Below are 16,526 nucleotides of genomic sequence, written 5' to 3' on the forward strand. Positions count from 1 at the left end.
AGTTGTGTTACAACTGCTATTTTGAGGCAAAAACATTGCATCTTTTTAAATACCCATCAACACTCAGACTTACAAAAGCATTGCAGCCAAATATCATTTAAATAAAGTCAGAGGATAGAGATGTAGACACCTAGTGGTTGGCAGGAGTAGTGTGCCTTGTCAAGATAAATGCTGCAAAAACTTGACTACTAGAGTTGATTATAATAGTTGTAATAGCAAATAGTATAATAGCAAAATGTGTGTACAAAGAGAAAGAGACAGCATGTGGTTACTAAATACTGCAGGTTTTTATTTAAATGATCTACATAAGGATGGGTTAAGATATGCACATCCCTTAAAATCCTACAGTCCAACCAGTTCTCAAAAAAAAACTGAAAACAAAAATAAAACAAGGTAGGTAAAAAACATGAGCATTTTAAAAGGAGAAAGTTTGTTACACAAATTTAAATCACTTTTGAAGACGTGAGTGTAAAACATCCGGCATGTTCAAAGCTATAACAATGATGACCACTCTCCCGTGTAGGAACAGTGGGGAATGCAGCTTGATCTTAGCATTTAGCTGGTATCCATCTGTGTAAAAACAAGAGAGGCAAATAGAGATTACTACCAGATTGTGACAAAAACAGCACTTTAAAAGCCTCTTTGAACGAGATAACACACCCTGGCATTGTAGGCGTCTAGCTGGGCGTCCAGCTCTTCAGCAGAGAGCTGCTGTTTGCTGCTGCCACCCCGACCGCCTCGACCCCGACCTCTGGATCCTCCACCGCCGCCACCACCACCACCACGTCCCCCACGACCTTTCTGTGTGCCAAAGCCACCGATTCGGTTTCTGTTCATGCCACCACCTCCACGATTTAGACTGTTAAGAAGAAAACCAATTCAGCTCCACCAAACAGAAAAAAAAAAAAAAAAAAAAAGGCAACAGACCAAACAAGTCACTTTTTATCCTTACCCCTGCATCGGAGTCCGCCTCTGTGCATCAATCTGTGATGTAACAAGCTGAATGTTCATTGGGCGACCTAGAAGAGAGAGTTTACACAACTGAAAACTGCTGCTAAACTCACAAACCACCAATTTAACAGGCTTTCCCAGGGCTTCCAGAGACTCATGATTATTGGATAAGGATTTCCTTCTAAAGGGTCCAACATGCTTCAAGTGAAGAATGAACTGGTGTGATGTCATTTTGAACAAAATCATACCAAACTTTGGTTTTGTTAGGCATTTGTTTCAGGAGTTCAAAACCTCTCCAAAAGCAAACTTTCCAGAAATGTTCATTCTGGCTATTAAACGCCTTTGAACAAATATTGGTCCCTGACAATGACATAATAGATGTGGCTCTGAGGCTCCGCCTCTTGACATGGAAGTCTTCTTTGGTTCATTTCCTTGAAGTCCGTTGGAAATAAAATTATGAACACACTGGAGAGCTGCTTAGAACCTGATTGGCTATAGTGGAAACTGATTGTAATTTTTAGTTGAAAGCGATACCAACACTTCATGTGATTCGTCATGTTATGTCGTCATAATACTGTAAAGCAATCTATTGTATAAAGAGCTAGGGCTGGGCGGTATATCAAGTTTGTATGATATATCAATATATTTTTCGTATACGATACGGAATGAGGCAAAACCATATATCAATATGCAGTGGTTTTATACAAGCACATCTGAAACATAGCGGTGGATGTCGCAGAATGCTGCTGCGTGGAAAATACATAATACAATTTGTCCTAAACACGAGACATGCTTAATATTAAGGGCTTTAAAAACAGCGCTGTTTAATGCGTTTGTGATGCTGTTTTTCTCAGAGCATTACTTTCATTTCACAAGTGTATTCTCCATCTGTACATGTTAGGAAGTAATACAAATATTTCCATTATGCTGTCAGGAGTGGACAAGCCATCTGCTAGCAAATCTCCAGTAAACTTTGACTACCGTGAATGAGCGCCGCCAAACAGACAAAGCGCAAAAGAATAGGATCGCCATTATTCCGACTAAAATATACATTTTGCTTAGTAGGTTGTAGTTGAATGTAAAATTTTGAATTATGATAGCAGTAAAGTGACTATTTGGGGTAGGCTAATCAAAATAGCCTAATATAGCCAATTAGTCTGTGCTTTTGTTTTTATTTTCCTTTTTAATCAAGTGTTTAAACTTCTGCTTGAAAAAAAGCATGTTTTATTTTTAAATTGACTGGAGGGTGTGAATTGCAGAGCTGGTTCAAAAATATCCACATTCCCAAGATCAGATGTTCTCTTAACTGCAGTTTTATCACTGCTGCTATTTTTGTTGTGTGTGCATATTCATCTAAACATTGCTCTCAGCATCTGAAAGTTCGCCAACAGTAGATCGGTGCCAAGAAAAAAAAGAAAAAAAAAAGAACTTTACCAGGAGTACATCAGGCCTTTAAAAATGTACTGTGGGAGTTTGTAGGACGCACATACCGTCAAGGGGAACACCGTTGTACTGCTTCATGGCTTTCAGGGCGTCTGCTTTCCTCTCAAAGTGAACATCCGCAGTGCCGAGGCTGCGTCCTGACCGATCGTAATGTACTGCCGCTTTCTTTAGAGTGCCAAATTCTGCGAAGAGCTCCTGTAGCAAAACAAACCATACATTAGCTGCAGAAACGACCCAAGACTTTTCAATCGCACAACTTAAAACGGACGCCTACCTGAATGTCTGCATCAGACACGCCAAAGTCAAGATTGGACACAAGGAGTTTTCCTCCCGTCTCCACGCCAGCTCCGCCGCCGCCACCGCCTCCTCCTCCGGCATTCGCACTGTAGCCGTTGTCAAACAGGTCATGCTGCCACTTGTCTGGGAGCTGCTTGGGCTGCAACAGATGAGAGAGAACGCACCTGCTGACTTCGGGTCCCCAGTCTGTCACTGACAGTCCACTCGGCTGGGTGTTGGGGCAAGCAGGGGGCTCCGCTTCAACAAGGCCAGGGGCACCCAGTGCGCTTACTGCAATTTCCAGCAATCCCTGCCCACCCCATCACTACAAACAAGTAAACCATGCCAGCTCCTGAACAGAGTTTGAATAATGTTCTAACTTCACTGGATGTGCAGTTCACTAGATCTCAGTGGAGGCAAGCTTAACCCTCTGGTGGTCTTAAGTCATTTTAGACCAACAACAAAAAAAAAGTGGCTTAATTTGGTGTAGTGTTAAGAAATTAAAGCCTTTGGAATATGGAGAAAAAAAAAAGTTGCTTGTGAATATCAAAAAAATGACCATCATAGGAAGTGACTGGGAAACCCAAAACAGACTTTTGAGGGGGAAAACAACAAATCAGCCACAATGTAGTCCAATAACTCCTATATAGCCAAAATGATATAATCTGATTAAAAACAATTGTATAAAAATACTTAGCAATCAAGAAGTATTTCTAACTTTAAAAACTTTTCTTAGTATCCTATATGAACAACAAAATGTGCATAACTTTGAGGTAAATCATGTAGCATCATGAAACAAACTCAAAACATTAAAGAATAATAATAAAAAAAGTACATTCCATCCAAAAAAGCTTAGGTTTTCTGTGTTTTGAGCTTTAAGTATTAAAAGTAAAACCAGAGGGTTAATTCAAAGAAGTGCACATGCATTATAGCATAAACGGTTACAAAATTAGGTTAACAACAAATGAACCCATTGTGGAAACCACCAATATTCCCCTCAGTAACTTCCCACCCCCTTGGTAGCAAGCTCGCTACAAGCAACCCCAAGAGTCTCTTGCCGTTCATACAAACGAATCCCAGCAGGCCTCCATTAGGTGGGAATAGGTGTTCCGCTGGTCTCCGGTGAGGAGCAGCACAGTAAAGTCCAAAATAGACGATGAAAACAAGGAGGTAAAAAAACAAAAAAGGTCCATGTTGTCGTCTGAAGCCGCTTTAGAGCGTCCATTTTGAGCTCACGCCATTTTGACGTGCTTATATAAATACAGCCCTCACTAAAGCTCAAACTAATAATTAGAAGAAGGGAACCTCCATATTCCCGGACAAAGATGGTCAAAGTCCGTTTTCCTGTACGGCTCGGATACTATAACTATCTTTCTGCTTTAAGTGATATTTGACCATGAAACCCCTCCCAAATAAAAGCCGAATTCCACCGAGGAGAAAGGGCCTTCTTTAAAGTTGGGCCTTAAAGCACAAAAAGGCCGAATCTTCAACCTCTGAAGGCAGACCTCGTGAAGATGGATGTTGTCGAAAACAAAGAAAGGTTAGGCTGAATGAAAGGGATCCGCCGTCCTCAAAATGGCGTCGAGGGTCGTTAGAAGAGCCGCTTCTTCAGACGCGCCACTCCTCGACGCTCACACGGATGGCAAGACAACGGGCTTAGGGAGAGAACACATTATGCACAATATATATCTAACGAGCTTCCCCGAACTACACCGCCAGAGAAGCTCCAGGGGCACGAGCTCGCCGCCATGTCTGCTGGCAGCCTAGAAAGATAAAAACGGGACTTCACCCAGGATGTGGATGCGCCCATGATTTTCTCCGCTTTGTCATACCCTGCTGTACGGCGTAGGTCTGCTTCTTCCGCGGCTCAGGTTCTGGCGGTTCCTCATGGGGCCCGATCCGCCGCGCTGGCCTCCAAAGCCTCCGCCTGTGTTTCCGAGCCGTCCGCCGGCGCCGCCACCTCCTCGGCCGCCTGTGCCTCCGCGGCCGCCGCGGCCTCCTCTCCCGCCGCGCCCGCCGCCCCCGCGCTGCCTGTTTTGCTTGATGATGTCGTCTAAGGACATATCCATCTTGTCTGCCATTGCCTGGCCTTTGTTAACGCTAAACTCTGTAGTCAACTAAAACAAAACCAGCACGTTTGAAGTACTACACTGCCCCTGCGCTACTGCTCGCTCACAAAAGAGGAAAGAAACAACGTCCTGCCGCCGGGTGACGCATTTATAGCGGGAACGCTAATGACGTACATCTGCGCTGCGAGCGCTTCCGGTTTAAATTCCTCACGGCAGGAAAGCAGTGTTTATTTATTAGGATTTAATAGCAACAGTAGGCTTCACTTCACAAAATATTATAGGTTAATGTAAGTTGTTAAGATTTTCTCACTGACTTCCAGGCGTATTGGACTTTCCAAACTTACAAATGTAACTGTAAGCCTCACTAAAATATTTTTTTATGAATGAGTATAATCATTATAACCACTGTATACACCTATATAGATGCAATTTTAATCAAGACCATTGTCATTTGCTCTGTTTTCAAAGTATTCTCTTAATGCTTTTATTCATTAACTTTAATTTAGACAAAGTCTAAAGGCATAAAAGTTTGTACATTCTGCAGTATTTTGAATTTTTTTAACAAAAGCCATGAAAAAAAGTGAAATATTGTAATAACCTTTCAATAACCTCCTCATCACAATTAATGTCTGAAACACCTAAATAGCAATCTAATTTTAATTTTATATATTCTCACTGACTTTTAGGCGTATATTGGCTTTCGACCTTTCCAAACTTACAAATGTAAGCAGAGATGGTCAGTATTTTAAATACATATTTAATTACTTTAGTATTTTGTAATTTGTATTTTCCTTAAAGAAAAAAATCAAATGCAATCCTCACTATTACTAAAATTAGTTTTTATGAAAGAGTATAACCACTATACATATCTATAATGTATAGATGCAATTTTAATCAAGACCATTGCAATTTTTTGTTTTCAAAGTATTCTCTTTGCTTTTATTCACTACCTTTAATTTAGATCATAACAGTTTGTAAATTCTGCAATATTTTGATTTTTTTAAGCCATGAAAAAAAAAAAGTTAAATATTTGAATAACCTTTGTTCATTTTCCCTGAAATGACTTATCCTCATCACAATTCATGTCTCAAACACCTAAATAGCAATCTAATTTAATTTTATATATTACAAATTTTAGCGTATTAATAAATACAGACAATGAATATGCGCCCACAAAATGCATAGTATTTATGACATAACATAAACATATAGTGCTTGTGAAAAGGGCTTTTGAGAAAGAATAATATTCATATAAATCATATCTGCAGACCGGAGAGAATCACAATTACTTACCTGAACTTTTCTCAATTTTACAGTACTTTTTAATCAAAATATAATATAATCACCAAATGTTATGGCTTTACAAAACGTAGATCCTTCCTAAAATGAGTCTTACAAGCAGATGGCAGAAAAAACTAACATGGATTTATGGATAGGGGAACTGAAACATTTGTCAATAATTTTACACTTTCCTTCCTCATTTAATTCATCTCAAAACGGTTAATCCTTTTAGTTTAGTCAGACATGAACCATGATTTGTAGCTTTCCATCCTAAAGAGTGTTTGCATAGACACACATTTGTATACGGCATTGAGATGAAGATGTGTCGAGAGGATTCTCCAATTCATTTCCAGAAAAGAAGAATTCAGATTGCATATTTCAACATTCATGCTGTTAAATGACAGAAAAGCATACAAGCAACCTATAAGTCAGTCAGACAAAAACTCCAGGAGAAATACAATGCAGAGAGTCTGAGATAACATAAAAGTAACCTTTATTTTAATTTTATTTTAAAGTCTGGGAACGATAGATGTGGAAAAGTCTAATTAAAGTTCTTGAAGGTATCAATTCATAGTTAAAAATGGAGGTACATCTACTAAAAATCTTTGCTGAGCCAAACTTACCTGTCCTATCAGACAAAACTTTCTAATTCTTCTATTCAATCAATCAATCTATGACACTAACTGAACAGTCAGTCAGTCGCTCCTCTGCGGTTGATGAAGATGGTTTGAAAAAATGAGTAAATTCCAGGACTGCATCATCTCATTTAGAGAAAGTCTGTGTAGAGTCGGTCCAACAGTTTAACTGTTCTGTGCCTTTCCCGTTTGTCATCTCAACATAAAAAATGCACGTGAAGAATCATCTAAACTCAAAATTAGGGAGAAAGAAAAAAATCCTGAAACAGGTCTTTGTTGTTTTCCCATTTGTAAGATCAGAGAGCCCGGATGAACATGAAAAACAGGGAATGGCCACTCAAACGGCTCTTGAAACTGTAACTCATCAATAGACGTCAGCCTGTAAGTCCAGACCACAGGTCCATGAGGCAGAGAAGAAGCTTCTGGACTGGGATGGCCAAATATTCCGGCTCTTTGTTGGCTGACAGAAGACTGAGAGAGTAAAAAGGTCCCAAATGTAAAATGGAGGACAAAAAACTGCTGGATCAGAAAGAGAGGGAATGGTCTAAGACTTCTTGGAGTCTTGTGTGTTCCTCTTCTTAAGGTCAGTCAGGTCCACTGGTATAAAAGCTGAGAGAAACAATGGACAAGAAATGAAGATGACCGATTTAAAAACTTGGCATGAACTTTGTCTGCATAAATGGGGAAAATGTAAATGCTTGTATTAGTAGCAAATGTCCTGTCTTGAGGAACTTTTACATGAAAATAAACTTACAATGTAGGTTGGGATTTGGGTTTTTCTCCACATACTCCTGTGGTCCACGATCATTACGTTCACTATTTTGTGGGGATTTAATGTCTCTCAAAACACAAAGCCATGCTGGAAAGAAAACACAAAAAAAGTATTGCAACATTTATGTCTTGAAATAAAGAGCTCCAACACATTTTGACCAATGAATTTCCATAACTTAAAGGGTTACCCTTAAATTGAAAATTCTGTCATTAATCATGTCGTTCCAACCCCGTGAACTAATCCATATGAAATGAGTGGTTTAGTCAACATTTTCTGAACAAAATTGATCGCTTGTTATGATGAATAGATTTAATTTAGGCTTTTACTCACATGTAAACATCGATCATGGAACATCAGCAGAAGCTCAACTTAACCTGAATAACACACAAGAACAAACCTCTTGTGCTTCGTAACTAGGGTCGGGTATCATTTTAATGTTAGCGATTCCGATTCCAAATCCGGTTCTTATCAATTCTCGATTCCGATTCCAATATTTTTTTTTTTTTATAGAGAGAAAATAATATTTTTTACCTTTTATTCTTGCCACATTACATTAGGCTAAACCAGTAGGCTGTAACTGTTTTTGTACCCGAGTGTGAGACTCTGCTATTGCTAATATTATCTGGTGCTTCAATCAGGACTGGCGGCTGAGTTGACATGGCGTATTTTGCACGCGAAAATTCGCTATTTCAAATGTAGGCACGTTATTCAAATGTTCATTATTTTGTGTCAAATTGGTGGATTTTGAGGTAAAATCATGCCGTATATATTTTATTGTTATATACTGTGTTGACAACTGATCAATTAAATATTTGTCATCTTACCATTTACCTAGCCTGACTACGTCAGACTTCCTACTTCCGCTCAATTTCATTTCGCTTCTGTACTCAAGGCGTTTCTCAATGTCAAGGAAGGATCCTCGGAAGCCAGAATTTCGAGGATGCTACGTCATCGACATCCGTCAAAGGACTGTTCCAATGTCGAGGATCCTCGGAATTTCAAACAAGGACTGAGTCCTTCGTTCGAAAAATATCCCATACACAGGAAAGGATGCATATGTGTATCCTTCGCGCTCTCAAATCACCCACAATCCTATGCGTGCAACTTTGCAATCTTGTTCAAAAATGTTTTTAAAAAATGTTGGACGTTAGCGGGCAATATGCTTTCAAATGTAAGTATATTTACGTTACCAAACATTTGTTATAACAGTAGTAAATATGTCAGATAAATAAAGTTTAACGTTTAAATGCCAGTACAAATTACTACCGTATTGATATTATAAATTATACAAATACAAATTACGTTATTGATGGCTAACTGAACCGGACCTGTTAGCTTGTTTGCCATCACCGGCATCCTTTATAAATAACTAGTTAAGTTGTCTAAAGTAATTTAACGTTAATATTATACCATTTATACCATTCACAGCGTTATTCATAGCTTTCTCGTATTTTTTAACAGGGACCAAGGAACAAACGGAGGCGTTCATACGTCTCCGTGTAGAAAACATAGACTGTAAAGGTAGAAAACAAGCAGCTGTTTACCGGGGGTAATGACGCAATGACGTGCACTTGCTAGTCTGTTCCATTTACGTGTTCTCTGAATGCTAAAGAGGAGCCTCTCCTAGTCTCTGAAGGAAGTGACTTGGAAGGACCAGTCCTGCCAAGGAAGTATCCTTGACATTGAGAAACGCCTTCAGTCTGATACAGCGTCAGAGCTTTCTGTTTGCCACAGGTCTGGAAACAGCCGGGCCAATCAACGAACAGAGGGCGGGCTGAGAGCCGTGACGTATATGCTAAGCGCCGAGTTTTACATTGTAGGTTAGAGAAATCGAAAACCGAAACGACCGCGGAAATGGGAAACAAGACACGGGATGCAATTCGCTCTGTTATGGAGAACATTCAACTCTTTTTCAAACTGAAGCCAGAACAAGAAGAGTGTTTGATAAACATTTGTTTTATCATGTGTTTACAACAGGTTTACAGTGGAAGTTCAATCATAGATTTGAGTTCGATGCATGATGTCTGTGCTTCGATGCGGCTGTACAGGCACAAAACATACGTCATAACTAAACGTATCTGATTGGCTTACGGGTAACCAATGATTTTAAACTTCAGACAAGCGCCCCCTAGCGAGAGAGAAAACACTTCTCTATTATGCCATTCCAGACTCTGTCTACGAAGCAAAGTGAAGTAGCAGAGTCTGGTATTACCAGGCTACCATTTACCATCAGGCACATATAAATGTCAGGAAACACAATTCCTGGCTGCATGTCAATATCCATGGATTAGGTTTATTTGACAAGATGTAAGGAACACTATCGAGCCAAACCTTTAGTGTAATTCGTTAGTTTTACTGGCGTTTTCGCAGATTCCTCTAAATCCAATCACGCAGCAGGTTCTTTTGCCACTCAGTCCAGCTGAGGGAGCGCGTTCTGGTGGGAAAGTGACCTCGATGCTTTTCAGAATGCCTCAAGCAGGTCATGTGACAAGAACCAACCGATCAGCTTCGGCCTTTCCGTAACGAGATCAAAAGCTCAACCGGGTTTTATTTCTCATCTCCGTAAATACATCTAGTAAAGCTAATGCAAGGGCTAGAAATCAATTAATCCTTTGCTGATACTTCCTCGTCATTCTGCAGAGCGCGTTTCATGGTTGCATAGCAACGACAGACGCCACGGGAGCGAAAGCGCTTTGGAAAGGAGGAGAAAGTGGCGCGGCCGCGATTTCACGTGAACGGCCCCAAACACGGTGCATTCCTTCAGATTAATGCCGTGTTGAAGCAAAAGTCAGTGCCAATTGTAATGAACTGCGTATGTGCGTCCTTGTCGCAGGTCCTAGCAGATAGATACAACTGTAAAATGCTCACTGCTGTTCACTGCATAGACTGTAAAAAAAGATGGAAGACGCGACGCCTCTTCCTTCCATTGTAATGAACTGAAGGTAAAACGGACGATGATGGGCGTTGACATGTTGGAACCTGGGCATGTGCAGAAAGACTCGTCAGTGAAACCAGGAGGCGGAGGCGGAGTCGCGGTATCAAACTTCCGCCCAGACGTCTGCGTCATCAAGATCAGATCACCTATTTGTTTTATTATCTATTGTTTATTATATTTTTCTTTTCCTCCTCCCTTTTTCATTTGGCTTAAACGATGCTAATTACATCTGGCAACAAGGAATTTACATTTATTTGAATGTTTATTAATGCACATTGTTCAGTTTTAAACTAAATTACTCATAACTAGGTCAAAACAACATATCGTAATTGATGTATTTTAAAAAAATAAATTATACACAAATTAATATTTGTAAAAAAATATTCTGTTTCTAGAGCAATAATATTTTTGAAACCTCGGTAAAGCTGAACTAACTCTACAGGAGATCGATTGCTGTAACGTTAGACAGTGCTCTTTAATTAACTAGAGTAGGATTAGTTTTGTCCTGATAATTATTATTTTATACCCATAAAGATAATTAGTAACTGCCAGATTATGATCACCAGCTTTTTCCGTCATTGCTAACATTAGCCGTGTTATCTTGGCTAATAACATTTAGCTTATAAAGCCCACATTTAACGTGACCGGAAAAAACTCAGTGATCCGTCAGATCTGTAGGTCGGTTAGGACAGTTTACTGCTGAACAACAACTTTTGTCAGTGAGAAATAACACAGAAATCGAAAAATAATAGTTATTTATTCATCTTCAATCTCCGACAGTCCTCAGAGAAGCTGTCAATCAACTGTAAATCGTGACGACACGCCCCGTTTCTATAGCACCAAATTGCTTGCAAAAATCAAACTGATCACAAAAATGAACTATTGAATATATATCAGCATGATAACAACTACCTTAAATGACCAAAACCATCTTTCGGAAAATTTTATTGTATGTGTAATTAATTTTTTGTTATTTTGACAAGTGCCATTAGTTTGCATTGAGAGGGCGGGTTTATGACTTGTACTGCATCCAGCCACCAGGGGGCGATCAAAGAGCCCGCGGCTTCACTTTTCAGGACGTATGAGACACACCCGGTTCACTGTGCGAGAATGACTGAAAAAAAGTCAGGAATCGATAAACAGAATCGAAATGCGCGCATCGTATCGAATACCCGGTTCTTTGAAATTTGCAACCAGTTCTCGATACCAAACCATATTCGTAACTCAAGAGAATGAACCTCATTTGTTACGCAGCACAATTGAGCTTTGCTCTTGCACATGTAGCAAGTTTAGTTGAGTTTCTCCTTATGTTCGCTCATTTCATATGGATTTGTTTTTCAATCTCTTTATGAACTTTTTGAAGCGTCAAAGTGTCAGTTGAAAAGGCAGTCAATGGAAGGAAAACTGACAGCATTCTGTCATCTAAGATATCTTAATTTGTGTTCTGAAGATGAACGAAGGTCTTACGGGTTTGGAACGACATGAGGGTGAGTAATAAATAACAGAATATTAATTTTGGAGATAACTAACCCTTTAAACAGTTGCACTATTACAGGATAAGGATTGTTAAAAACGATTTTGTAAAGATTGAATCATAAAGCAGTGGTTCCCAAACCTTTGTAGAGAAAAATATTTTACAGTGTAGACAGCATCACTTATTATAATGGGTTCTTTTTTTATGGCATCACGCCAAACGCGTCTGTGTAGACACGTTGTTTTGGTAGTTGTGAGTTTGAAGTACCTTTATCGTCTGCTTAACATTTATCTTGCACTGGTAATACTTTCACAAACATACATCATTCTTTAATATTTTTACACAGCTCCCTGCGATACTAAATTCTGATTCTTCAATTGCACCATCTAGCGGTCTGTTAAACGTGCTCAGACGATACTGCGAGTCATTTTGAGGTTATAAAATATATCAAATGAATATTTTGTGTTAAATCATGTACTTATATGTGAAGTAGCCGCATAATAAGGGTGGTAATTTCGGGGTCTTGTATCACCCTGCATAGGTTTCTTTTGCATAATCTGCTGACTGTAGCCTACACTGTAGCCTACACTGTCACTATCACTTAGCCATGAGGCACGCCCCCAAGCCATAGAAAAAAAAATTACATAACAGTGGAGCATAAAGGTCCCAATATTCTTCAAGTGAAATCGAATAACGAACTGGTGTGATGTAATTTCAAACAAAATCAGGCCAAAAATGAAGTTCAATTGGTGTTAATTTAAGGAGTTCGGAACGTCTCAGCAAAGCAAACTTTCCAGAAAATGATGTAGTTGTAATTCTAAATGAAAGCGATACTATCCCTTTTTCATGTTTAATACTGTAATATATATATATATATATATATATATATATATAATATATAAAACAGAGCTGGTGTAAACATATCCACATCACTATGATCAGATGCTTTCTTAACTGCTGTTTTCTCACCGCTGTCATTTCTGTTGTGTTTATTTTGTTATTAAGAGGAAACGTGCAGCACATATTTACATATTCATCTAAACATCACTCTCAGCAGTGTGTGCAGCATCAGGATGATTGCTAACTGCATATCGCTGCAAAGGTATTTCCAACTTCTTTTTACCCCTAAGCGAAGAATGAAAAAGAACTTTGGTATGAGTATATCGGGGCATTAACGAACTTCAACAAAAATGACAAATATTCCCATGCTTTTTATAGAATTTTTTAGTGTCAGTGATGTCCTCAGGCCTGGGGATCACACGTTTTCAAGGATAAAATGGTGCTCAGCTATAAAGGTGTGTCATGTGTCGCAATCTTACTGTCATGGATGAAGCGCACATTTTCTTCATGTGCTGGTGTGAAAAGCTCTCCTGTATTCGTTGGTGATCGAGGGCTGGAAGTCCTCTTGTACGTGTGCATTCTAGGGGTGGAGGAGCTGGAAAACACACACAAACCAATGAAAAAGATGTTTCATTATGACAAGATGCTTTATAAACCTAAGAAACTGTATTTAAGTACTTAAGTACTTTCACTTATTTTGTGTAGTATTAAAAAGTTTTGTTTTTTTCCCCCGAGCTTTAAGGTATGTTTACACAACAACAATGAACTAAGAATGGAAACCTGTTTTTTCTTTTGTGTTTTTTCATGTACAGACATCAACATCAGCTGTTAAAATGATCCCCCTTCACACGGATCCGTGAAAATGTTTAAAATCGCTGTATTATTCATACCAGGCCAGTTGTTGGCGATGTCACTTTGTGAAGAAACACTATGCTATGTCAGGGATGACATGTTTTTGTAAGCCAACCTGGAAGTTAGCGGCGCACAGGTTCCCTCGATTGAAAGCCTATGCATTTTTCTCAGACTTTTGGAAAATTGCAACAAAAAAAGCTCTGCGTTTAACAAAGGGTTGTGACACTTACACGTTTTGTCTATCATTATAATCTTTACAAGTTAACACAACATTTACACATTTTGAAGCCTAAATAAAGTGGTCCAATATAAAAAGCTAACAGTAGGCTATAAACGCACTACATCACACCATGGTCGCGGATCAACGTCGTCACCACCAAGCTTCCTCAAACTATATTTAGAAAACAACTCTATTTAAAAACATGCTCACTGATTATGATCTGCGCTGTGTATGAATACTTATCCACTTTTCCATGAGAAATGCTGTCCAAATGTCCTGTTTGTCATGATGACGTTTAAAGTCCCCACCAAAGGAAGTAGTCCCTTTTAGCAACTTGTTAGCAACCGCCATTTTTAAGACACAATTAAAAAATCACAAGTGGGTTATAACTGGTGTGTGTTATGTCATAGATCAAAACGTGAAAATATTAAGAGGCTTTGTTAACCACAGACCTTATTTCAGGTGATTTAGCAAAAACCCATTAAAAAAAAAAAAACATTGACTTCGGGGCGATGGAACCGGAAGTCCTAAAATACTAACTCACTTCTGGGTTTTGCCTACAAAAACACGTCATCCCTGAGGTACTCTATAGACTGAACACATAATACATATGATGTCACCGTTTTCACAAATTCACTTTTTTTTTTTGTAGTTTACATGGAGATGATAACAGTATCGTTTTCAGGCCACCAAAATGCCATTGTCAAGTAGATGAACAGCCAAAACACATAAAAAGTTTTCCTCTTTAGTTGAAAACAGTGTCGTGTAAATGAAACCTTAGAAATGAAGAGCATGTCAAGATGTTAGACTGAAAGTTAAATTCAGCAGAAGCTGCTTTTATAGTAGTTTGACATGAGAATATGAACCGTTTGCAAATTTCCGGGGTTCACAGAAGTCATGATAGAAATTACTATAAAGATAAATATGAGACTACACATATGATTATTGTTCATTTTTTGTAGAACTTTTAAGAACTTTGTAAGAACTTTTAAACTTTTAACTTCCACAACTTTTAAAAACAGGAAAAGAAACAGATGGACTGATTAAAGCTGAAAGAGAAATGTCCAATTTACCATCATTACCTCAGAAACATCCTTGAAGCAGCTTTTTATTTATTTTTTTTTTTTAATGTTACTTGTTCAAAAGTTTGGAATCATTATATGATTTTTTTTTTTTTTTTTGAAAGAAGCCTCTTCTGCTCACAAAAAAAAAAAAAAAAATACTGACCTCAAACTTTGGACCAGTAGTGTAATTTAATGGCAAGGTAATATAACACAAAATACAGTCTTATAAATGTTCATTATTAAAAAATAAAATACAAATAACTGAGGAAACCCATCATTACAGTCTGTGAAAAGGGCCCATTGTTTACCAAATGTGTTTGCTCTCAAGTCAAGTTTGTTTTCAGCAATGGTTATATTTTAATGTCTCTCTTTGTTGTGAAGTGCCTTCAGGAACTAATGACTTTACCTTGTCATTCTGTTACAGTCTCTTGCCTCACAATCTCAGTATGAGGCTTAAAAGGGAAGTTTGCCTGTTCTTCAGTGTGTTTTCTAAGGGGAAAGACACTTCAGTAAGATTAAAGGAATTCAGACGAAACACATCAGTTGCCACAAAAGTGCATTTGAGTAACAGATCCAAACTAAATCAATGGCACACAGGGTTTATTAGCTGATATGATCAGTGCAGCAGCACCATCAATGAATGATATATATATATATTATATATATCAGCAATGTGTACATCTTTGCACAAGGCTGAGCGGAGAAGTGAAACGTGCTACACAAACACCTGATACTATATTTCTGGTACAAGCGAAAGGATCAAAAGGCAATTCAGAGACTCAGTGTTTGTTATTGTTTATGGTAGACTGGCAGCTAGTTATGTTAGCATTGTTTTCATAGCTGTACTGATGCTGACTTCACAAGCAATCAGAGCAATTACACAGCGAATGCATCGCGAAACATTCAGACTAACGCTCACATAATGGAAAACGAGAGTTTCAAACCTGTCTGTTTGTTTCTCTTTCTTCTGCTCTATCTGTATTCAGGCCTGGCTCGGCCGAAACGTTGCTAATGCCAACCAATTATTTCCGGGGCAGCCGAGCAAGCTGAGCGAGAAGCGCATGCGCGAACAGGGCCAAAGTACGTGTTTTGATTTAGTAGACCAGTGTTTTCAAAAAGCCTATTCGCTAATATGAACTGCTAATGATTCTTCATTATAATGATGTATAGCATAGGCCTATGTTTATGTATAATTTGATATCTCAGATTTTCTCTCACCATCACTCAAAATGTGCACTGCAGTCTGCGCAGCATTTTTATTAGGGTGTTTGTTATATGAACTAAATATCCCACTGATGTATATCCCATTTCTGTTCTGTTTATGGGAGAGTACACCCATATTAGTTTTTTTTTTCCGATTGCTAATTAACACACTATGACTGTATGATGATTATCATTCATTCAGTTCTCAAAACAAAGACACATTTCTCAAAACATTTAATTTATTTCACCTGTTTTCACATATATTCCAATTTTCTTAATGATTTCTGCAAAACTCTACACAAAACAAAATGCCCTCATTTTACACAGGTTTAACCATGTTATCGTGAAAATCCGACTCTAAACACACCCATATAAATACCAGCAAGAAGATATAAAATAATGACATGAAATAAAAGAAAAAGAGTAACTATTTTCATGAAGCTTGCACTTTACTTTTCCTCAATTTTATTAGCATCTTTTTTAGCTGGAATCTGTTCTTTTTATCCAGAAC

General features: G+C 38.4%; 2 protein-coding genes across 3 annotated transcripts; both read right to left on the reverse strand.

Moving 5' to 3' along the window:
* Positions 1–269: 269 nt before the first annotated feature.
* alyref (Aly/REF export factor) lies at positions 270–4,881 on the reverse strand. Of its 2 annotated transcripts, none has more exons than XM_067382747.1 (6): positions 4,503–4,881; positions 2,669–2,830; positions 2,442–2,589; positions 953–1,019; positions 661–859; positions 270–570 (listed from the first exon to the last, which is right to left on the reverse strand). In XM_067382747.1, the coding sequence occupies exons 1-6, from the start codon at positions 4,749–4,751 to the stop codon at positions 556–558; spliced, it is 840 nt and encodes a 279-aa protein (XP_067238848.1). In that variant the 5' UTR covers positions 4,752–4,881; the 3' UTR covers positions 270–555. The 2 variants fall into 2 exon arrangements, with proteins under 2 accessions (XP_067238848.1, XP_067238849.1); XM_067382748.1 differs by lacking the exon at positions 4,503–4,881 and adding an exon at positions 3,738–4,496.
* Positions 4,882–5,440: 559 nt separating this feature from the next.
* On the reverse strand, positions 5,441–15,856 carry mcrip1 (MAPK regulated corepressor interacting protein 1). Its single transcript, XM_067382752.1, has 5 exons — positions 15,757–15,856; positions 15,219–15,301; positions 13,156–13,271; positions 7,410–7,514; positions 5,441–7,264 (listed from the first exon to the last, which is right to left on the reverse strand). The coding sequence occupies exons 2-5, from the start codon at positions 15,224–15,226 to the stop codon at positions 7,200–7,202; spliced, it is 294 nt and encodes a 97-aa protein (XP_067238853.1). The 5' UTR covers positions 15,227–15,301; positions 15,757–15,856; the 3' UTR covers positions 5,441–7,199.
* Between the last annotated feature and the right edge of the window lie 670 nt (positions 15,857–16,526).

This window comes from Chanodichthys erythropterus, chromosome 3 (genome assembly GCF_024489055.1).
Source record: "Chanodichthys erythropterus isolate Z2021 chromosome 3, ASM2448905v1, whole genome shotgun sequence".
Classification (NCBI taxonomy): Eukaryota; Metazoa; Chordata; class Actinopteri; order Cypriniformes; family Xenocyprididae; genus Chanodichthys; species Chanodichthys erythropterus.